We start from the raw sequence: 21,160 nt of genomic DNA on the forward strand, positions 1-21,160 counted from the left end.
CTTCTCCAATACCACAGTTCAAAAGCATCAATTCTTTGGCACTCAGCCTTCTTCACAGTCCAACTCTCACATCCATACATGACCACTGAAAAAACCATAGCCTTAACTACACAGACCTTTGTTGGCAAAGTAATGTCTCTGCTTTTGAATATGCTATCTAGGTTGGTCATAACTTTCCTTCCAAGGAGTAGTGTCTTTTAATTTCATGGCTGCAATCACCATCTGCAGTGATTTTGGAGCCCAGAAACATAAAGTCTGACACTGTTTCCACTGTTTCCCCATCTATTTGCCATGAAGTGATGGGACCGGATGCCATGATCTTAATTTTCTGAATGTTGAGCTTTAAGCTTTTTCACTCTCCTCTTTCACTTTCATCAAGAGGCTTTTTAGTTCCTCTTCACTTTCTGCCATAAGGGTGGTGTCATCTGCATATCTGAGGTTATTGATATTTCTCCCGGCAATCTTGATTCCAGCTTGTGCTTCTTCCAGCCCAGCCTTTCTCATGATGTACTCTGCATAGAAGTTAAATAAGCAGGGTGACAATATACAGCCTTGACGTACTCCTTTTCCTATTTGGAACCAGTCTGTTGTTCCATGTCCAATTCTAACTGTTGCTTCCTGACCTGCATATAGGTTTATCAAGAGGTAGGTCAGGTCGTCTGGTATTCCCATCTCTTTCAGACTTTTCCACAGTTTATTGTGATCCACACAGTCAAAGGCTTTGGCATAGTCAATAAAACAGAAATAGATGTTTTTTCTAGAACTCTCTTGCTTTTTCCATGATCCAGCGGATTTTGGCAATTTGATCTCTGGTTCCTCTTCCTTTTCTAAAACCAGCTTGAACAACTGGAAATTCACGGTTCACGTATTGCTGAAGCCTGGCTTGGAGAATTTTGAGCATTACTTTACTAGCATGTGAGATGAGTGCAATTGTGCAGTAGTTTGAGCATTCTTTGGCATTGCCTTTCTTTGGGATTGGAATTAAAACTGACTTTTTCTAGTTCTGTGGCCACTGATGAGTTTTCCAAATTTGCTGGCATATTGAGTGCAGCACTTTCACAGCATCATCTTTCAGGATTTGAAAGAGCTCAACTGGAATTCCATCACCTCCACTAGCTTCGTTCGTAGTGATGCTTCCTAAGGCCCACTTGACTTCACATTCCAGGATGTCTGGCTCTAGGTCAGTGATCACACCATCGTGATTATCTTGGTTGTGAAGATTTTTTTGTACAGTTCTTCTGTGTATTCTTTCCATCTCTTAATATCTTCTGCTTCTGTTATGTCCATACCAGTTCTGTCCTTTATCGAACCCATCTTTGCAGGAAATGTTCCTTTGGTATCTCTAATTTTATTGAAGAGATCTCTAGTCTTTCCCATTCTGTTGTTTTCCTCTATTTCTTTGCATTGATCATTGAGGAAGGCTTTCTTATCTCTCCTTGCTATTCTTTGGAACTCTGCATTCAAATGGGTATATCTTTCCTTTTCTCCTTTGCTTTTCACTTCTCTTCTTTTCACAGCTGTATGTAAGGCCTCCTCAGACAGCCATTTTGCTTTTTTGCATTTCTTTTCCATGGAGACAGTCTTGATCCCTGTCTCCTGTACAATGTCACGAACCTCCTTCCATAGTTCATCAGGCACTCCATACTTTAGTGAATATTTACTGAGCAATTACCATCCTCCAGGTATACTGTTGTTGTTCAGTTGCCCAGTCGTGTCTGACACTTCACGACGCCATGGACCTCACCATCTCCTAGAGTTTGCCCAAGTTCATGTCTGTTTCATATGGTGATGCCATCCAGCCATCTCACCCTCTGTTTCCCTCTTCTTCTTCTGCATTCAGTCCTCCCCAGCATCAGGGTCTTTTCCAATGAGTCAGTTGTCTTTTCCAGTGAGTCAGCTGTTTGCATCAGGTGACCAAAGTATTGGAGTTCAGCTTCAACATCAGTCCTTCCAGTGAGTATTCAGGGGTGATTTCCTCTAAGATTGACTGGTTTGAACTCCTTGCAGTCCAAAGGACTCTCAAGAGTCTTCTCCAACACCACAATTTGAAAGCATCAATTCTTTGGTGTTCTGCTTTCTTTATGGTACAGCTCTGACAACCATACATGACCACTGGAAAGACCATAACTTTGACTATACAGACCTTTGTCAGCAAAGTGATGTTTTTGCTTTTTAATACACTGTCAAGATTTGTCATAGCTTTCTTGTCAAGAAGCAATCATTTTCTAGTTTCCTGGCTGCAGTCACCATCCACAGTGACTTTAGAGCCTAAGAAGAGGAAATCTGTCACTGCTTCCACCTTTTCCCTTTCTATAGGCCATGAAAGTGATGGGGCTGGAAGTCGTGATCTTAGTTTTATTAATATTTAGTTTTAAGCTGGCCATTTCACTCTTCTCCTTCACCCTCATCAAGAGGTTCTTTAGTTCCTCTTCTCTTTCTGCCATTAGAGTGGTATCATCCACATATCTGAAGTTGTTGATGTTTCTCCTGCCAGTCTTGATTCCAGCTTGTAACTCATCCAGCCCAGCATTTCTCATGATGTTCTCAGCAAATAAGTTTAATAAAAAGTGTGACAATAAACAGCCTTTTTGTACTCCTTTTTTAATCCTGAACCAGTCAGTTGTTCCATGCAGTGTTCTAACTGTTGCTTCTCCCCCCACATACAGGTTTCTTAAGAGACAAGTAAGATGACCTGGTATTCCCATCTCTTTAAGAGTTTTCCACAATTTGTTATGATCTACACAGTCAAATTTTTTGTATAGTCAGTGAAACAGAGGTAGATGTTTTCTGGATTTCCTTTGCTTTCTCTAAGATGCAGCGAATATTGGCAATTTGATCTCTTGTTCTTTTGCCTTTTCTAAACGCAGCTTGGACATCTGGAAGTTCTTGGTTCATGTAGTGCTTCAGCCCAGCATGCAGAATTTTAAGCCTAACCTTATTAGCATGGAAGATGAGTGCAGTTGTCAGTAGTTTGAATATTCTTTAGTACTCCCCTTCTTGGGTATTGGGATGAGAATTGACTTTTTCCAGTCCTGTGGCCAGTGCTGAGTTTTCCAAATTTGCTCACATACTGAGTGCAGCACTTTGATAGCATGATCTTTTAGGATTTTAATAGCTGTACTGGAATTCCCTTGCCTCCACTAGCTTTGTGCATGCCAAGTTGCTTCAGTCATGGCTGACTCTCTGCAGATCCTATGGACCATAACCCTACAGGCTACGGTCCATGGGATTCTCCAGGCAAGAATTCTGGAGAGGGTTGCCATGCCCTCCTCCATAAGATCTTCCCAACCCAGGGATCAAACCCATGTCTCTTATGTCTCCTGCATTGGAAGGTGGATACTTTACCACTATCGCCACCTGGGAAGCCCAACTTTGTTGGTAGTGATGCCTTCTAAGGCCCACTTGACTTCACACTCCAGAATGTCTGGCTCTGGGAGGGTGACGACAGCATGGTGGTTATCTGTGTTATTAAGGTCCTTTCTGTACAGTTCTTCTGTGTATTCTTTTCATCTCTTCTTCATCTCTTCTGGTTCAGTTAGGCCTTTACCATTTCTGTCCTTGATTGTGTCCAGGTATATAGCCAAGGGCAGTGGAGGCCAGGTGTCCTGATCTTTCATCCTGCCCTCTGTTTTGATAGATTTGCTTTTTATTTTTTATTTTTTTGAGGTTTTATTTTTATACTCCATAATCATCTTCCTATCAAATAAAGCTCAGAAAAACACCGTCTTGAGATGGGAAACAGAGAAGAGATGAGACACAAAGAGCCAGGCAAATGTGCTTCCTGGAATGTGGGTGTAATATGCCCTGAAATGCCTGTTTATTAGCAAGCATTTCAGCATGGCACCCAAAGGGAAGGAGAACGTGGGCTTGGGCCTTATGACTGAGTACAGCTGTTGCTATCTACCGGTGGCCTCTAAAATACCTGGAATTACTCTAAGTACTCTGGTTTTTTCTAATTAATTTATTTTTAATTGAAGGATAATTGCTTTATAATATCGTTTTGGCTTCTGCCATGTATCAACATGGATCAGCCATAAGTATATATATATATGTCCCTTCCCTCTTGAACCTCCTTCCTACCTCATCCCACCCCTCTAGGTTATCACAGAGCACCAAATTTGAGTTCTCTGTATCATACAGCAAATTTCCACTGGCTATCTAATTTTCCATATGGTAATGCATATGTCTAAGTACTTTTGAAACCAAGATACAGCTTTTCAGACTACAGTGAAATGCTGCCTCATATCCCTTAAGACATCTACTGTCAAAAAAGAAAAATGAAAGAAGGAAAGAAAGAAAATGGGTTGGCAGTATTGGCAAGGATGTAGAGAAATTAGAATCCTTGTTCATTGCTGGTAGAAATGTAAGATAGTGAAGCCACTGTGGAAAACAAGTTGGTCAATTCTCAAAAAAGTTAAAGATAGAAATATTATATGATCTAGCAATTCTACTTTAGAGTATAGACCCAAAAGAATTGAAAGAAAGATCTTGAAGTGATACCTGTACTTGCATATTCATCACAGCATTATTCTCAGTAGCAAAAAGGTGGAGGCACCCAAAGGTACATTGACAGATGGATCAATAAACAAAATGTGGTACATATATGTAAACAGTGGAGTATTATTCAGCTTTAGAAAGGGAGGAAATTCTGACTTGTGCTACAACACAGATGAACCTTGAGGTGACAGTGAAATAAGCCAGTCACAGAGGACAAATACTGTATGATTCTACTAATATGAGGTACCTAGAGTACTAAATTCATGGGGACAAGAATTAGAATGGTGGGTTCCATGAGCTGCTGGGAGTGGGGAGTTGTTGTTTAATGTCTACAGAGTTTCAGTTTTGAAAGACGAAAGGAGTTCTGTGGCTGGATGGTGGTGATCGCTGTGCAACATTGTAAATGTACGTAATACCTCTGAATTGTGCACTTACAGCTGGTCAAGCTAGTAAATTTCATATGTATTTTACCACAATTAAAAAAAAAAAAATTAAAGGTATCCCTTTCAGGAAAAATGGGAAGAACTTTTTAGCACATTCAGTCTCCATATTTAAAGATTTTCTCTGGCTATTTAATTCATGACTTGTGGTTACAGTAGAAAATAAAGGAGTTTAGATTTCCAAGTTTTACGTTTTGATGGTACTCATCTCTGAAATGTCCAAGTGAGATTAGTTAGTAGAAATAAAGGGCCTGTCTGTAGAGTCCTTTCATTTCCTTTGATGCAAAGCTTTCGAAAAACCTGCCTTATTTTTAAAGCTTCTTAATTAGAATTGTATGCTGGTGTACATAAAATAAGTCTATAGATAAAGAAGTAATGTTAGAAGATCCTTGGCTCTGCCAATAATGTTTGGAAGCATATCTGAGCAAAGACTAAACATACCTTTAGTCTTTCATACCATCATATGTAAAATGGTAGTCTTACATACCATCAACATAGTTCTGTTCTGTTCTGTTGATTTCCACCCTTCCTTAGAGCATGTTCAACATACACACTCCAGAGAGCATCCTTACAAAATAGTGCCAAACATTGTATACATGTAGATTCCTCTCTATATGCTTTTGTGTCTAAGGTACAATATTGGTTGATAAAAGAGGGAATATCTGTAGAGAACTAGCAATGTGCAAAGTTCCCAGGAAATCATTCCAGAGGCATCCAGGGATAGAATGTTTGTGTAGACCAAGTGTCAGTGTGACCCACAGTTTTATTCCTGCTCTGCCTCAAAGGACTGTGGGGCCTTGATGACATTACTCAGCTTCAAGACTTCAGTGTCCTCATCTTTAAACCAGGCCTGGGACTCACTGCCACACAGATTTGTTGTGAAGATGTATCTGGGCTTCCCAAGTGGTGCTAGTGGTACAGGACCTGCTGCCAATGCAGGAGACTTAAGAGATGCAGATTCAATCCCTGGGTCAGGAAGATCTGTTGGAGGAGGGCACAGCAACTTGCTCCAGTATTCTTGACTGGAAAATCCCTTGGACAGAGGAGCCTGGTGGGCTATGAATCCATGGGGTCCCAAAGAGTCTGACATGACTGAAGCGACTTAGCACACATAACTGGGTGAGATAAGGTTTGTGCCCATGTCTGGTTCTTGGGAATGCTCAATCACCAGGATCTGTTATTATTCTTAATAATTGGGTTACTGGCCTTTGGATATTATTTTTGCCTGAGTAAAAAGAGTAATACTTTCCGGAATGACTTTACTCTTTAATTTCTCTTATGTGTTCATGGTGCTTGGTGATTTTCTTTATATTTATTGTTTACAATAAAACTAAATTGTTCATATGAATATAAATAGTAGAGCAAAGAAACAAAAATTAAAAAAAAAAAACAATAGAAATTTGTGGGAAGGCTAACAGAGAAATGTATCTAATGTTTCCACCAAAAGCAAAAAGAGAGAATAACACTTTCTTGTACTTTGATTTCATTTTCCCCTCCCAGCAACTTCTTTCCTGACCACCATCTTGTACACATTGTTACTTAACAGTCCTCCACCAAGACCTCAGGCCTTTTTTCTCAGCCCTCCCACACTCTTGGCTATTTTCTTCCTCTCCTTGAGGATCTCCTTGAGGATACAGAAATGTAGCTCTCATTTCTGCTCCTCTGTGCTTATTACAGTCCCTGACAAGTACTGATAAGAATTCCTAACATTTGTGGAATCATTAACATGTTTTAACCCCTTATCCTACCACTTCCTGCTTAGTTCTCACAATTCTGTAGTTATCCTTACCTAACAGATTTAAAAACTGAGGCCCTAGGGGCTTGTCCCACTTATCAAGAAAGGGGCAGAGCCAGGAGTCAGATTTTGTGTGTGTCTAATTATTTTTTTCACAGTGTTTCAATTGTATAGCAAAATAGTAAGGTGAATTTCTTAAGCATAGATTTTTAACTTATCCTTCTCTACTCTCCTCTTTGGTAAACATTAATTTGTTTTCTATGTTTGTGAATCTGTTTCTGTGTTGTAAATAAGTTCATTTCTATTAATTTTTAAGATTCCACATATAAGTGATCTCATATGATATTTGTCTTTCTCTGCTGACTTATTTCACTTAGTCTCATAATCTCTAGGTTCATCTATGTTGCTGCAAATGGCATTATTTCATTCTTTCTATGGCTGAATAATATTCCTGTGTGTGTGTGTGTGTATACATCATATCTTTATCCATTCATCTGTCCATGGACATACCTTGGCTATTGTAAATAGAAAAGTTGTGAAAACTGGGGTGCATGTATCTTTTTGAACTAGAGTTTTTATGTTTTCCAGATATTTGCTGAGGAGGGAAATTGCTGGATCACCCAGTAACTCTTTTTCAATTCTTTAAGGAACCTCCATATTGTTTTCCATAACAGCTGTACCAACTTACATTCCCACCAACAGTGGGGGAGGGTCCCCCTTCCTCCACACCCTCTCCAGCATTTATTATTTGTGGATGTTAAATGATGGTCATTCTAACCAGTGTGAGGTGTGATACTTCATTGTAGTTTTGCTCTACATTTCTCTAATAATTAGTGACTATAAAGAAAACTCAGCACAGAAGAATTGATGCTTTTGAATTGTGATGTTCAAGAATACTCTTAAGAGTCCCTTGGACTGCAAGGAGATCAAACCAGTCAATCCTAAAGGAAATCAGTCCTGAATATTCATTGGAAGGACTGATGCTGAAGCTGAAATTCCAATATTTTGGCCTCCTGATGCAAAGAACTGACTTCTTAGAAAAGACCCTGATGTTAGGAAAAATTGAAGGCGGGAGGAGAAGGAGACGTCAGAGGATGAGATGGTTGGATGGCATCACCAACTCAATGAACATGAGTTTGAGCAAGCTCTGGGAGTTGATGATGGATAAGGAAGCCTGGCATGCTGCAGTTCATGGGGTCGCAAAGAGTTGGACATGACTGAGTGACTGAACTGAATAATTAGTGATGCTGAGTATCTTTTCATGGGTCTGTTGACCATCTGTATGTCTTTGGAGAAATGTCTATTTAAGTCTTCTTTGCATTTTTTGATTAGGTTGTTTGTTTCTTTGATATTGAGCTGTATAAGCCATTGTTTATACAGATATTGACTGTATTTATGTAGACTAGAAACAAAGTATCAGAAAGAGAAATTAAGGAAACAATCCCATTGACATCACATCAAAGGGGAAAAAAAACTCGGGATAAACCTACCTAACGAGGTAAAAGGCCTGTATACAAAACCTGTAAGACACTGATGAAAGTAATTCAAGATGATACAAACAGATGAAAAGATAAACTGTATTCTTGGATTGAAAGATTCAATATTGTTAAAAATAACCATACTACCCAAGACAATTTACAGAGTCAATGCAATCTCTATCAAATTGCTAGTGGCATTTTTCACAAAACGAGAACAAAAAAAATTTAAAAAATTTGTATGTAAACAGAAAAGACCGCAAATAGCCAAAACAATCTTGAGAAAGAAGAACATAGCTGGAGGAATCACAGTCCCTGATTTCAGGCTATACTACAGAGACACAGTAATGAAAAAGTATGTTACTGTCACAGAAACCAGACACATATATTAATGGAACAGGGTAAAAAACCCAGATATAAGCCCATGCACTTATGGTCAGTTAATCTAAGACAAAAGAGGTAACAATATGTAATAAAGAAAAGACAGTCTCTACAATAAAAAGTGTGGGGAAATCTGCATGACTGCATGTAAAATATATGGCAAAACCAATACAATATTGTAAAGTTAAAAAATAAAATAAAATATTAAAAAAGAAATAATTAGAACATTCTCTAATACCATATAAAAAATAAAGTAAAAATGAATAAATGAGCAAAGACCTGTAAGACAAGATACTTAGTAAGACAAGATCTTAGAGGAACACATAGGCAGAATACTCGTTGACATAAATCCCAGCACTATTTTTTTGGATCTGACCCCTAAAGTAATGGAAGCAAAAGCAAAAATAAACAAATGTGACCTGGTTAAACTTAAAAGTATAGCATGAAGGAAGCCATTTAAAAAAACCAAATAGACAACCTATGGAAAAGAAGAAAATATTTGTAAATGACATGATCAGCAATGTATTAATTTCCAAAATATACTTATAGGGTTCAAAGTAAATTTAAAGAGATTCCCAACTCCAGAGGCTGAGAAGCAAATTACTGTATTTGTGCAAGACTTCAGGTGGCTGTTGACTGTGGTCCTTGATAGAACTGCTTCATATCATGATTTCATGTGCATGCACGCACACACACACACAGAAACAAAAATGTCACAAAACAACATTACTATTGCTCTGTGCTCTGATATTTTCTGTGATGCCAGTTCTATTCTACTTCATATAAAAGACAAAATGATGATCACAATGCACAATCTGAAGTTTGACAAACACTGTCCCTGCCTGTCTCCCTGTTGGGCTGGGCTCCTGGTCCATGTTAGCATCACATCAGGAACTTCATTGTGTGTCAGATTGTCACAGCAGCCTTGCAAGGCTAACCCCGGTTTCCAGTAATGGAACCGTCTTGGAAAGATAAGTAATTTACCCTGAGTCTAATAACTAATGAGAAGTTGAATCAGAACTTAGAACTGTCTGACTCCAAATTTATTTTTTGTTTTCAATAAATGTTAGTTAAACTGAATGATGTTCTCATGAGATATTTTCCCCAAAACATAACAAAAGTTTAGTAAAGTCAGACGATATGACTCCTCCTGTTTTGAGTCTCCTTTGGAGAATATCAGTTTTTGAAATGGGCTTTTTCATTTATGTATTATGGGCTAATAAGTGTCAGGAGAAGATATTCAAAATCTTACCCCTCCCCAGCCAAGAGACCTTTGTCTTTACAGTGTCTTGTTGGCTCCGAGATGGAGAAAAGTCTGTTGGTTTGGTTACTTGAAGTTAACTTGTCTATGTGCAGAAAACGTACATCTCTCTTCCCCTCAAATGAGTAGCAAGCAGTGATGCTTGTGTGTCAACACCCTGATTTAAGCAGCCTAGGAAGCTGAGAGCAGACTCTGCAGAAGGGGGAGCCCAGTACTGTTTCTTTGAGTTGCCCCACTCAGGTGAGCCAGGTCCACATCATGTTCCCCGAATCCCTGTTACCTGTGATCCTGGGAACAGCGGCAAGCTTCTGGGGTCATCTGTCTCTCCCAGGCTTATCCCCATCACTGTTGGTCCTGCCATGAACAGGTCAGAACTGGGGGAGATGTGATGGCAGCAAGGACCTGAGTAGGAACCAGAGACAGGGGAGTGGGGACATAGACCATCAGTCCTCAGGGGAACTTTAAAAGATGAATACTTTATTTTTTTAAATACACAGAAGTTACATATCAAAACAGAAAAAAAAAAAAGTTGAATACTGTGTTCTTAAGAAGTACTCCTCAATTTGTATTCAAAGTTTCAGGAAAAAGCAAAAATGAAAGCTTTTCCTAAATAATTTCCTTAAACACAACAGGTAGTTGAAGTGTATGCGTCCTTTGTGCTCAAGATCTGAAGTAGTTAAGTATATTCCCCAGGAAGAATGCCAGTTGAGATTACATTCAGGGAGTACCTGCTTACTTGAAAGGACCTGGATAATGGAGGGAAGATGGAGAAGAGAAGGGCGAGGAACACTGAGACCAGCCTCCCCTCACCTCGCCAGTTGTTTGTGTAAAGTTCATAGATAACAGCTAAAGGATGAGAAATCGCCTGCATGGGGGATTGAAAATTACAAAGAGTAAAAAGTTTTTATAAAAATATGAGGTACAATGATGGTTATTCTCCTGACAAGGAACTCGTACTATTGCTTAGATGGGTGTTAATCTTTGTTTCTAAATTCAAGAGTTTTAGGGGAAACTTTAAATTTGAGTCTCTGGATTTTTCAGTTCAATTCAATAATCATTTTGAAATGTGTATTTCTGGTGATTTTCAATGCTTTGTAAGCTTATCGGTCACTTAATCAATTTTGTGCAAATGAAGCTCCCTACATAGTATATTTTTAATTTTGGATTTTCCTTAGGGATATATCTCTTTTGGTGGCACACTGTCCTGTGCCTTCTGCTTTCATTTCTTGATCACTAGACTTAAAACTGAGACAATAGGGAGAGAAGGTATGGGAGGCTCTCTAAAGTATCATTCTTCATCATGACTAGGGAAGAGAAATATTTGTCTTCTTCATCTTCTCAGACTTTCATGAAGTTAGAAGGAAACTCCAGCCCCAAGACCAGGCAGGATTTTGAGGCTGGTGATTCCGAGCAGTTCCGGGCACTGTGGAAGAGTCAGGTCTCCTCTTGTTCCCACACGTGTGCCTCCCCTTGTTCTGCCCCCTTCACTGAAAGGAGCCAGTTGGGCTCTTCTCTGCTGCCCATATTCTTATGACCTGGCTTACTAGAGCCTTCCAGAAGAAAATGTAAGTTGTCTACATGAGCTTATGTACATATTCTCTCCTGAAACTCAGGAGGTATATGATTCCAGTGTAATTTACTTGTGGCTCCTCTTGATGATGAATAGGTAGATGAATAGGAAAAGCTATTTAAATCATTTTATTATGGCTCACATCACAGTGGGTTTCAGGTCCTCCTGGCCTTGCAGTTAGTAACGAGGTTCTGTGAGGCAGGTCATCCTGACGCACAGGTGAGAGAACGTGGGGACCAGCTGATGCAGAATCAGAGGTGATCTCTCCACGGACAGAGGTGCCTCAGGCCCCAGGAGCTGACGTTCTCTTTGAACGTGTGGGGATGTTCCATTCACACCTGGGGAGAGATTTCCAGATCCTAGAAGACAGTCTGACCAATGGAGAAAGTAACCTAGTTTATTCTTCATTGCCAAAGTATAAATACTGAATGGTTTTGCTTTGAAGCATAAGCCTCAACTAATCATGCAGTTGATGTTTCCCAGTCACACCAGGATTGACAGTTAATTTATGTAGATCTTGATGTAAACTTTCTCATGTGATTATAATGTCAGTTTGTGTGTGTGTGTTTAACCAGATATTTATTACCAGAATGGCAAATTTTTTTAAAAAATAAAATTTTCCTTTCTTTTCTTAATTTATTTTTTCTTAAGATGAAAATACTTCTTAAACACTTTCTTCTTTTAGTGTTTAATAGTCCAGAGGATTTTTTATAGCACACTTTGTACAATGGAAAATTATTTTAGAGATACTGTTTTGTAAACATACATTTGTAACTTTAATATTAATAATTGCAGTGAATTTTGATATTTTGTATTTTCATTCTTTTCTATAAGCATTGGTTTAAAATGAAAAGAGACAACAAAAAAAAAGAAAAGAAAAGAGACTAAGGTACTAATGTTCACTATTTCGTGGTATTTAGGAACCTGTTTTATTCATTGGAACACTGAGGAAAAACTTGGATCCCTTTAATGAGTATTTGGAGGAGGAACTGTGGAATGTCTTAGAAGAGGTAATTTATGTAATGTTATTAACTTGTTAGCATCAGTATCTGTGTGTGTACATTCATAGCATTGCAAGTAATTAAGGGAAGCTTATCATTTTAACTGTTTACTTTCCAGGAGAACAGTGATGAGATGGGTACACTTAAAATGTGTATATTGATAATGAAAACCAATAATATAATTCCTCATGTTTTCATTTTAGCTTTTTCTATAGAATCCCAAGCAACTAGATACATTATTTTGTCCTTAACAGAGCTTATTACACTAGACATTAAAACTGTGGGATCACATTCTATGAGTGACCTAGTAAATTAATTACCCTAATTACCCTCCAATGTTCATTTTATTCCTCTGGCCTTAGGGGCTATCTAAGTGGAGACACTAGTTTTTCATTATTAACTGAAAGATAAACAAGATCATTCCAATACAGTGCGATGAAGTTTCATAAGGAAGTGTTTATAAAAGTAAATTATTTAGTTGGAATGTGATGATTACTTATTGGCGATTATATCATTTTAATGCTGCAGCATGAATGCAGGTAACAGAACCCTGGTGTTTTGGCTCAGTTTTATATAGATACGTTAATTTCTAGAGGAGTTTCTGTTATTTGTGCTGTGTTTCCCCTTGCCCTACTTCACTGAATTTCCCTACCCTTGCATGAAAAAATTTTGACTATTAAGTTGCTGTTGGTTTGTATATTTTAATACTAATTATTTTGTGTATTAGCCCTAGTTTTGCAAATTGATTCTACTGATGGCAGAAACTTTAGATTTCTAAACCATAGACAGACTTCTAATCTCTCATGGAACCTAGTTCAGTCTTTTGCTTTTAAAACGTAGCACTTGATAAATAGGTACTAAATGTTTGGTTTATTTCTTCATTTCAGAGAAGTATAGCTTATTTCTTTAAAAAAATTTTGTGTTACACAAATCCAGCATCAATAGTATCTCTGTTAGGACACAAGTGTGTCTCATCACACAGGAACCCAAGATCCAGAAACCTGGGCGTCAGCAGCCTATGCATCAGGAACCACATGGTTCAGTCCTTGTGGTGGCAACAGGTCACATGTCCATTTCCCTGGGCCTTGTATTAGGTGAACTTCCTTTATTGCTGGCCCTGCTCTAGTAAAAGCTCTTCCCCATCTGTTGATTGCATTTCCCTGTCTTCTTCCAGCCCACAACAGTCTTTCTTTTTGAGAAGTAAGGTTCCATGAAATGTGGGAACCATCTGACACCTGTGTTAACCTCCTGTGAGAAGTGTTGGCACCTATTAGATACACTACACAGCAGGTTACTTTAAAAATGTTTATGATAACAGAAATAGGGTACCTTATAAGTTCAGTTTATTGTTTTTCAATTTTGCTCTATTCCATTATTTTCCCAACCTCAAAAATGATCTGAAGTATTTCATATTGAGATGTACAGTTTTGAATAGTATTATTTGCTCCACTTTCCTTAAATTATAACTTTTTATATGCTTTCCACAGTTTATAGTGTGATGTGATATTCTAAAGCCAGTAAAAAAAAATTGTTATTAGAATATAATCCTTTTACACGTAATAGTAGTGTTATATGTAAACTGTCTATATGGATTTACTTTCTAATTTATAGGAACAGATATGTCATATGATGAGATTCACTTCTGCCTTCACACTGCTAACAAATATCTCTGAGAGCTTCTTAAGCATCGTTGCAGATTCTGGGTCTATCACAGTCATCAAGAGACACAATCTCTATCCTTTTCAAGGACATTCTCTTGCATAATCTAACACAATTATCTCGAATAAGAAATAAAACAGTAATATTACACTATCGTCTAATGTGTTCAGATTCTCCAGTTGTAACTTCTAGTTATTATTGTCTACTGCATCTGTTGCCCTTTTCTTCCATTCTAATACTTTATACCTTGATTTTATGATTACACTACAGAGAGCTTTGATATTCATATTATCTCATAACTATTCCTGATTCATAAATAAATGCAGTGTCTCAGAAAACAGTATTTTATGAAAAACACTACCCCTTACAACTCTTATTTGTCATGAAGCAGATATGGACAACCTGAAGGAAAAGAAAAAAAACCAGATTAGTTTTGTGATGTCATCCAACTCAGGAGTAAGTGTGAGATTATTTCTTTGAAGTTAGAATGTCAGTCTTAACAAAGACCAACCACTTGCACCACAATTCAAATTTTACCCTTTAGAGTTTGTACACCTTGTATGCTGTCACTAAATACCAATACCATGTTTAATCCTGACTCAGAATTCTGCTTTCTAGGGATTGGATTCCATCAGGAGCACAGTTCAGGATCACATTCATGGAAGTGCTCCAGCATTTAGGATATCACAAAAATGCTACTCATTCACCCTTGGTGTTTTGTTATCTGACGTTGTACCGTGTCACATAACTTATTGGCCATCGATCTGTTGGTTTCTTAATTAGAAGTGTATTTCTTCTTTGTTCTTTCACTTTAAATACAGCCTGAATTGGCTTCTTGCTCCATAATATTTCTCCAAAATGAATATTCATTGAACTGACCCCTACCACCAAGTGTTCTTTCAGATTATATTTGGTGGTTAAAGATTTGTTTTTTTAATCTTATGAGTATTATTTTATGAAGATAGATTAGTATAAACATCACATATATCCATATTGTGGGGGAGATAAAATGTAATATTTTATCTTGTTTTTGTGAGTTTTCATTCACTGGAAGACATTTATGATATTGAAGAAAATGCACTTGACTGGTCCACTATTTATAGACTAAGCTTGGGAAGTGTCCCAGGATTACTAGTGCATAAGATGGAGTTTTCCATTGTTTAAATTTGTATTATTTTAAATGTTAAAAAGTTGTAAATTGTTAATAAGATTATATCTTTAGAGAACCATACTTTCTCTAATTTTTCTTTTTAATTCCTTTTAATGTACCACCTCTTATGCAAAATGTACTTTGGTAAAGTTGATTAAACCATAAAGATCCTTTTAGATTTTCTGTTTAAACCACATTGGGAGAAATAGCTTCAATTTTTGAGACTTTCTGAACTAATTCCTAGTTGGGGGTTGTTGGTGGATGGCATGTGGCAGGGATGGGGGGACACTGAGATCTTTCTGTCCTGACTTGACTCTACCAACCATCTTTCTCAGTGAACACTAACTGGAAACAGCTTTTCCCATCACAGGGCTGTATATGTAAGATACATAAGAAGTCATGAGGACTTCAAAGCTCTAACATTCTAAGAGGCTTTTCTACTTCAGCAGTCATTTGTTTTCAAAATTTTGTTCTTTCTGTATCCACAGGTACAACTTAAAGAAGCCATCAAAGCTCTGCCTAGTGAAATGAATACTGAATTAGCAGAATCAGGATTGAATCTGAGTGTTGGACAGAGACAACTAGTGTGCCTTGCTAGGGCTATTCTCAGGAAAAATCAGATATTGATTCTTGACAAAGCCACATCCAATGTGGATCCAAGGTATGGAGCTGAGGTCCATGAAACCTGGAATCCAAATTGTAAATGTAGTAAATGGAAAACATTTAGTGATGCTGAAAAGTGTTTCTATGCTCTCTTTGACCCACAGATATCTTTTAATAATGTTAATCACAAAGGAAAACAAAGGAAGAAAGCAAGACAGTTATATGCTGTTAATATTGTTATGAGGCATCCTAAGGAAGCTGGATTTCAGCTTCTGATAGTTTCAAGCAATTTCAAGGGAAGACTATTTTCCATCATTTTATGAAAAATAGTAAATTTCTAAATAGACTTTTTATAGTTAGTTTTTTAGGAACAAGATTATATGTTAAAGCATTGATTTTTAATTTTTAACTCTTGTCTGCCTTTCCTGTCTTCACTGAAGTATATCAACTTCTCTGATTCTAGAACTGGTGAGTTAATACAAAAAAAAATCCATGAGAAATTTGCTGACTGCACTGTGCTAACCATCACACACAGGTTGAGCACTGTTATTGACTGTGAACGGATACTGGTAAGACCCACACCATTTCAGTTGTTTTCACTTATATTCAATTTTGCACTGATCCTTCCATGTAAAACTTGATAGAAACCTCCAGTAATTTAATCTTCTCTTGGTTTCTCTTTTCATACCTGAAAATAACTCGAGTAATTAACTTTACTTTCAAAATGTGCTATTAAATAATATATCCAATAACCTTATATTTTCATATAATATTAATATATTTGAATTGTTATTTTTTAAGACATCCAGTCATGAAAATATTCCAAACCCAAGTTGTAGCTTCATATTTCAAGAGGCTAGAACACAGTCATTTTCACTGTGTCACAGTTGTTTCAGTGTTTTTTGATTCCCTTAATCAAAAAATTAACCTCTCATTTAGATTGCCAGGAGGTTGTTGGCTAAGGTTGCAGAATTTTTCAGCTCTTTCTGTCAGAAGGGAGTCCATGAGAAGAAAGGGCTTCGTGAGAAAAACAGTATTTCAACTGAAAGGATTTAATATAGGAAATTTGCTACATAAGAATAGGAGGTTAGAAAAATGAAAGGAAACACTGGGGTAATGATTTTAGGAAGCGGCTACCATGTCCTAGGACAGATATTCAGACCTAAGAACTCAGAAGAGAGCCCCTACAGTTGGTGCTCAAGCCTCCAAGGAGAGGTCACTGCCCAGCTGCTGGTCTTACGTGCTGAGGAAGCAGGATGCGGCTATTTCTCCATGTGCTAATGGAAGCTTGGAGCTGGAGTCAGGTCCCCCTGCTGAGGTGACGCTGCAGGAACAGCCAAGTCAGATAGAACATTAGCTCTGTCCCACTTTCAGTCTCCCTCTAGTGCCCGCTTACTGGCACAACCTGAAAAAGGCCAGCTTGCCAGAGAGCCTATGAAATCTGACTTGCAGAGACTGAACCTGTGCATCACAGGTGAGAGTTTAGAAAGGAAGGCAAATCAAGGCGAGAGACTAGATAAACAACTAATCAGTCTCTTACACAGTAGGTCTAGGCACTGCACATGCAGTAGGCTCCAAGCTTTGGTCTCTGGACATCTGTCTAGTATCTTCCCTCCAGATTTGATTGGCTCTTTCCTCTCAGTAATTTAATATTTCCTTCCTTATTTTCTTTTCCTTCCTCCCTCTATTCCTTATCTCTTTTCATCTTCTTTTTTTGTTGTTTCCCTCTGCTGCTTGCTGAGTTTCAGTAAATGTTAGTGTGTGGCTTTATAAAATGATATAGAAAGCATGGCTCAGAGGAAAACCTTTGGCTGCATATAATCCCAAAAGGCTGTGTTTGTCACTCAGTCATGTCTGACTCTTTGTGACCCCATGGACTGTAGCCTGCCAGGCTCCTATGTCCATGGGATTCTCCAACAAGAATACTAGAGTAGGTAGCCATTCCTTTCTGCAGGGAATGTTCCCAACTCAAGTATTAAACCCAGGTCTTCTGCATTGCAGACAGATTCTTTACTGTCTGAGCCACAAGGGAAGTCAGTCCAAAAGAATGAAAGATATATTTAGGTATTTTGATGTAATAAACAGTAACATCCAAACTTCCTTATGTCTTATGATATCGGAACTGTCTCTTGATTTCTTAGACGGTTTCTGGAATATCACCACCACACCCCCGCCTCCGATTTCACATGCATTGTCAGATGGATCATCAGTGGGGACACTGAGTAGATAAGATATCAGGCTGTCAGGATTGAAGCACTGCCTGTAGCCTCACTCACTGAGCTGGACATACAGAGAAGTGAGCTCCACGGAGTCCAAGGATAGGAGTGGGGCATCCCCAACCACAGGAATACTCTAGGCTCCAGTAGTGTAGCCAGTTGTCCAGACTAGAGCAACTCAGTAGGAAGCCAACTCCACCTGCAAACTTTCATGAGGCACTGGGTTAAATTCCAAGACTACAGTAGAGTAGCTCAAATTCCAGAAATGTTTTTTTAGCACCTAGTAGTCTTAAACCCTCATTTTGTGTTCTTGAATGCTAATTGGAAAAGTAGCCTTTCATTTCTCCTTTTTTCTTGTTGCTTTGTTGTTCTTATCTCTTAGCACTGCATATTTTGAAGACTGTCCCCCAAAGCATCCTTCTTCCATAATAAGTAAATAATGCTGTAAAATTTACCGGTTTCAAGCCCTTTGTCAGGCTTTAGAGGCAGCAGCAGAAAGTTTGCTTGATCTAGCTCAGTTAGGGGTCTGTTCAAATAAATTCTTTGTTCCTAAATGTACCCTGCAGCTTTATTTTTGGTATTCCAGTATTAATAGTAGCAGATTATTTTTATTATCTAATTCTTAGAAATATTGTCACCTTGAAATGTGTGATTGGTTAGGGAAACAGTGAGGAAGGACAGAGTTTTGAAAGCCTCTCCGCTAGTCATCCCTCAGTCTTATCCCTCAGCACCTGGTTCACAGATGTGAACATCTGTATCCCCTGAACCAATCAGCTTTGTGGTTGTTATCAAAGTATGTTCAATTCGTTTAATGCTTTAATTTCTTGTGTGTGTTACTTTCTCAGTCATGTCTGACTCTTTGCGACCCCATGAACTGTAGCTTGCCCGGCTCCTCTGTCCATGGGATGTTTTAGGCAAGAATACTGAATGGGTTGCCATTTCCTACTCCATAGGATCCTCCCAACCCAGAGACTGAACCAGGGTCTCCCACATTGCAGGCAGATTCTTTACCATCTGAGTCACCAGGGAAGCCTATCTTCTGGTAAATTTCTGTAACCTCAATTTTTTCTCAACTGATCAGTGTACGAATCTTTAACATGCTTTAACAGAGCAATTTACAGCCTGGACCCTCTCCACCTTTCTAGTTCTGTCCCACTTTGCTCCCCCTCCTTCCTTTACAGCTAAAACCATTGATGGTCTTCAATTCTCCAAATGCAGTGTTCCCTCTCTCTCACAATTGTGCCCTCTCTTGACTGTTGGTGGCTGAGACTAAGGTGTCTGCAGTAGAAATGGTGAGATGGTTGGATTTGGGGGAGGTAAGGAAGAGGAGCCAAGTGATGAATTGAATGTGGGACCTGAAGGGGGAGAGAGGAATCGATGCTGGTGTCTGGGTGTGGAGACCAAGCATCTGGGTGAATGGGGAAGATGGAGAGAGAAGAGACATGTGAGGGTTCTCTTTGGAGCCTATCACCTTTGCAATGACTGGATGTCATTGTTTTTTGACAAAACAAAATTATTGTTTTCCATGATGACCTTGTCCTTCAGTGTGGAGCTGCCCTTCCTACTCCTATGTTGGGAGACCTTCAGTTTAAAGGTCCCTGATGGAGGTCATCAGTGATGTCACAGGGAGGTCCCACCAGGAGATGTAAACTCAGCCACTTGTTTACATCTTGGTCTGAAATGTTTGTGGTTGCCGACTCCTCTTGTTGGAACAGCAGGATTAGACCTTAGAGGACTAAGAGACATGCATCCCCCAGCTTCAGAGTTGGGAATTGTCCTCTGTGCTCCAATCACCCCAGGTGTAGATCTTATATTTTGATCTAGAGCTTCTGATTACCAGTTGGTTTTCAATTCAGCAAATCATCACAAATAACAAATAGTTATTTTTCAAACCTTTGATTTTTGAATCAGTTTCTTTATTGCTTGCTTTAGAGGTACAGGCATACCTTGTTTTATTGAAGTTCTCAGATAGTACATTTTTTTTGTTTTTACAAATTAAAGGTTTGTCAGCAAGTCGAGAAAGTCTATAGGTACCATTTTTCCAACAGCATTTGCTCACTCCGTGTCTGTGTCTGCTAAGTCTCCTCAGTCATGTCCGACTTGGTGTGACCCCATAGACGGCAGCCCACCAGGCTCCCCCGTCCCTGGGATTCTCCAGGCAAGAACACTGGAGTGGGTTGCCATTTCCTTCTCCAATGCATCAGAGTGAAAAGTGAAAGTGAAGTCGCTCAGTCGGGTCCGACTCTTAGCGACCTCATGGACTGCAGCCTACCAGGCTCCTCTGTCCATGGGATTCTCCAGGCACGTACTCTCAAGAGTACTTGATCAGCAATCTTCGGTGTTATTTGCTGAAGTCTACAGTGATAGTGTTTTTCAGCAATAAATTATTATTATTATTTTAGTTAAGTTTTAATTGAAAGATAATTGCTTTTCAGAGTTTTGTTTTCTGTCATACATCAACAAGAATCACCCATAGGTACACCCATTAGCAATAAATTATTTTTTAAATTAAGGTCTGTACATTGTTTTCTCAGGCATAATGCTGCTGCACACTTGCTAGGCTACAGTGTAGTCTAAATATAACTTTTATACAGCCTGGGGAGCCAGAAATTTTGTGTAACTGACTGTATTGTGATATTCACTATATTCTGATATTCCAGAACTGAACCCTGAATATCTCCAAGGGATATTGGATTTGTAAAGCAGGTGACTGTCTGTTCTGAAAGCTTTAATGTGGACGTGAGATGAGTCAACCTGCTGCAAAACCTGACGCTCCAGAGGGCAGGCAGCCAGCCTGAGGGAGGGGCTGGGGAGGTGACAGATGTTGATAACAGGCATAACCAACAGGGTTGTCACCATGAAGTCCTGTGGTTATAGGTGCTGAAGCTGTTGTTGTTTAGTTGCTAAGTTGTGTCTGATTTTTGTGCCACCCTATGAACTGTAGCCTCCCAGGCTTGTCTGACCATGGGGATTCTCCAGGCACGAATATTAGAGTGGGTTGTCATTTCTTGTAACAAGTTCATTTTGTTTCAGTGATGAATATATTTGCACAAAAACAGAAAGGTAGGGTTTTGTTTTGTTGTTGCTCAGTTGCTCAGTCATGACTGACTCCTGGCGACCTGATGTACTGCCACACACTAGGCTTCCCTGTCCTTCACCATCTCCCAGAGTT

The 21,160-nt window shown here is 38.8% G+C and overlaps 1 protein-coding gene across 3 annotated transcripts in view; it reads left to right on the forward strand.

Moving 5' to 3' along the window:
- LOC147361890 (ATP-binding cassette sub-family C member 4-like) overlaps nt 1-21,160 on the forward strand; it is a 162,588-nt gene that overhangs the window by 125,151 nt on the left and 16,277 nt on the right. For all 3 annotated transcript variants that reach the window (XR_015138358.1, XM_086330209.1, XM_086330210.1), the window contains 3 exons: nt 12,280-12,369; nt 15,658-15,830; nt 16,236-16,341. Coding sequence is in view for 2 of the 3 variants with exons in the window: in XM_086330209.1 (XP_086186335.1) it covers nt 12,280-12,369; nt 15,658-15,830; nt 16,236-16,341 (369 nt within the window). In the remaining variant the exon portion in view is untranslated. The remainder of the gene's footprint in view (nt 1-12,279; nt 12,370-15,657; nt 15,831-16,235; nt 16,342-21,160) is intronic.

Source organism: Bos grunniens, chromosome 12 (assembly GCF_055505025.1).
Source record: "Bos grunniens cultivar Pamir isolate PY7600 chromosome 12, Bosgru_T2T1.0, whole genome shotgun sequence".
Lineage (NCBI taxonomy): Eukaryota > Metazoa > Chordata > Mammalia > Artiodactyla > Bovidae > Bos > Bos grunniens.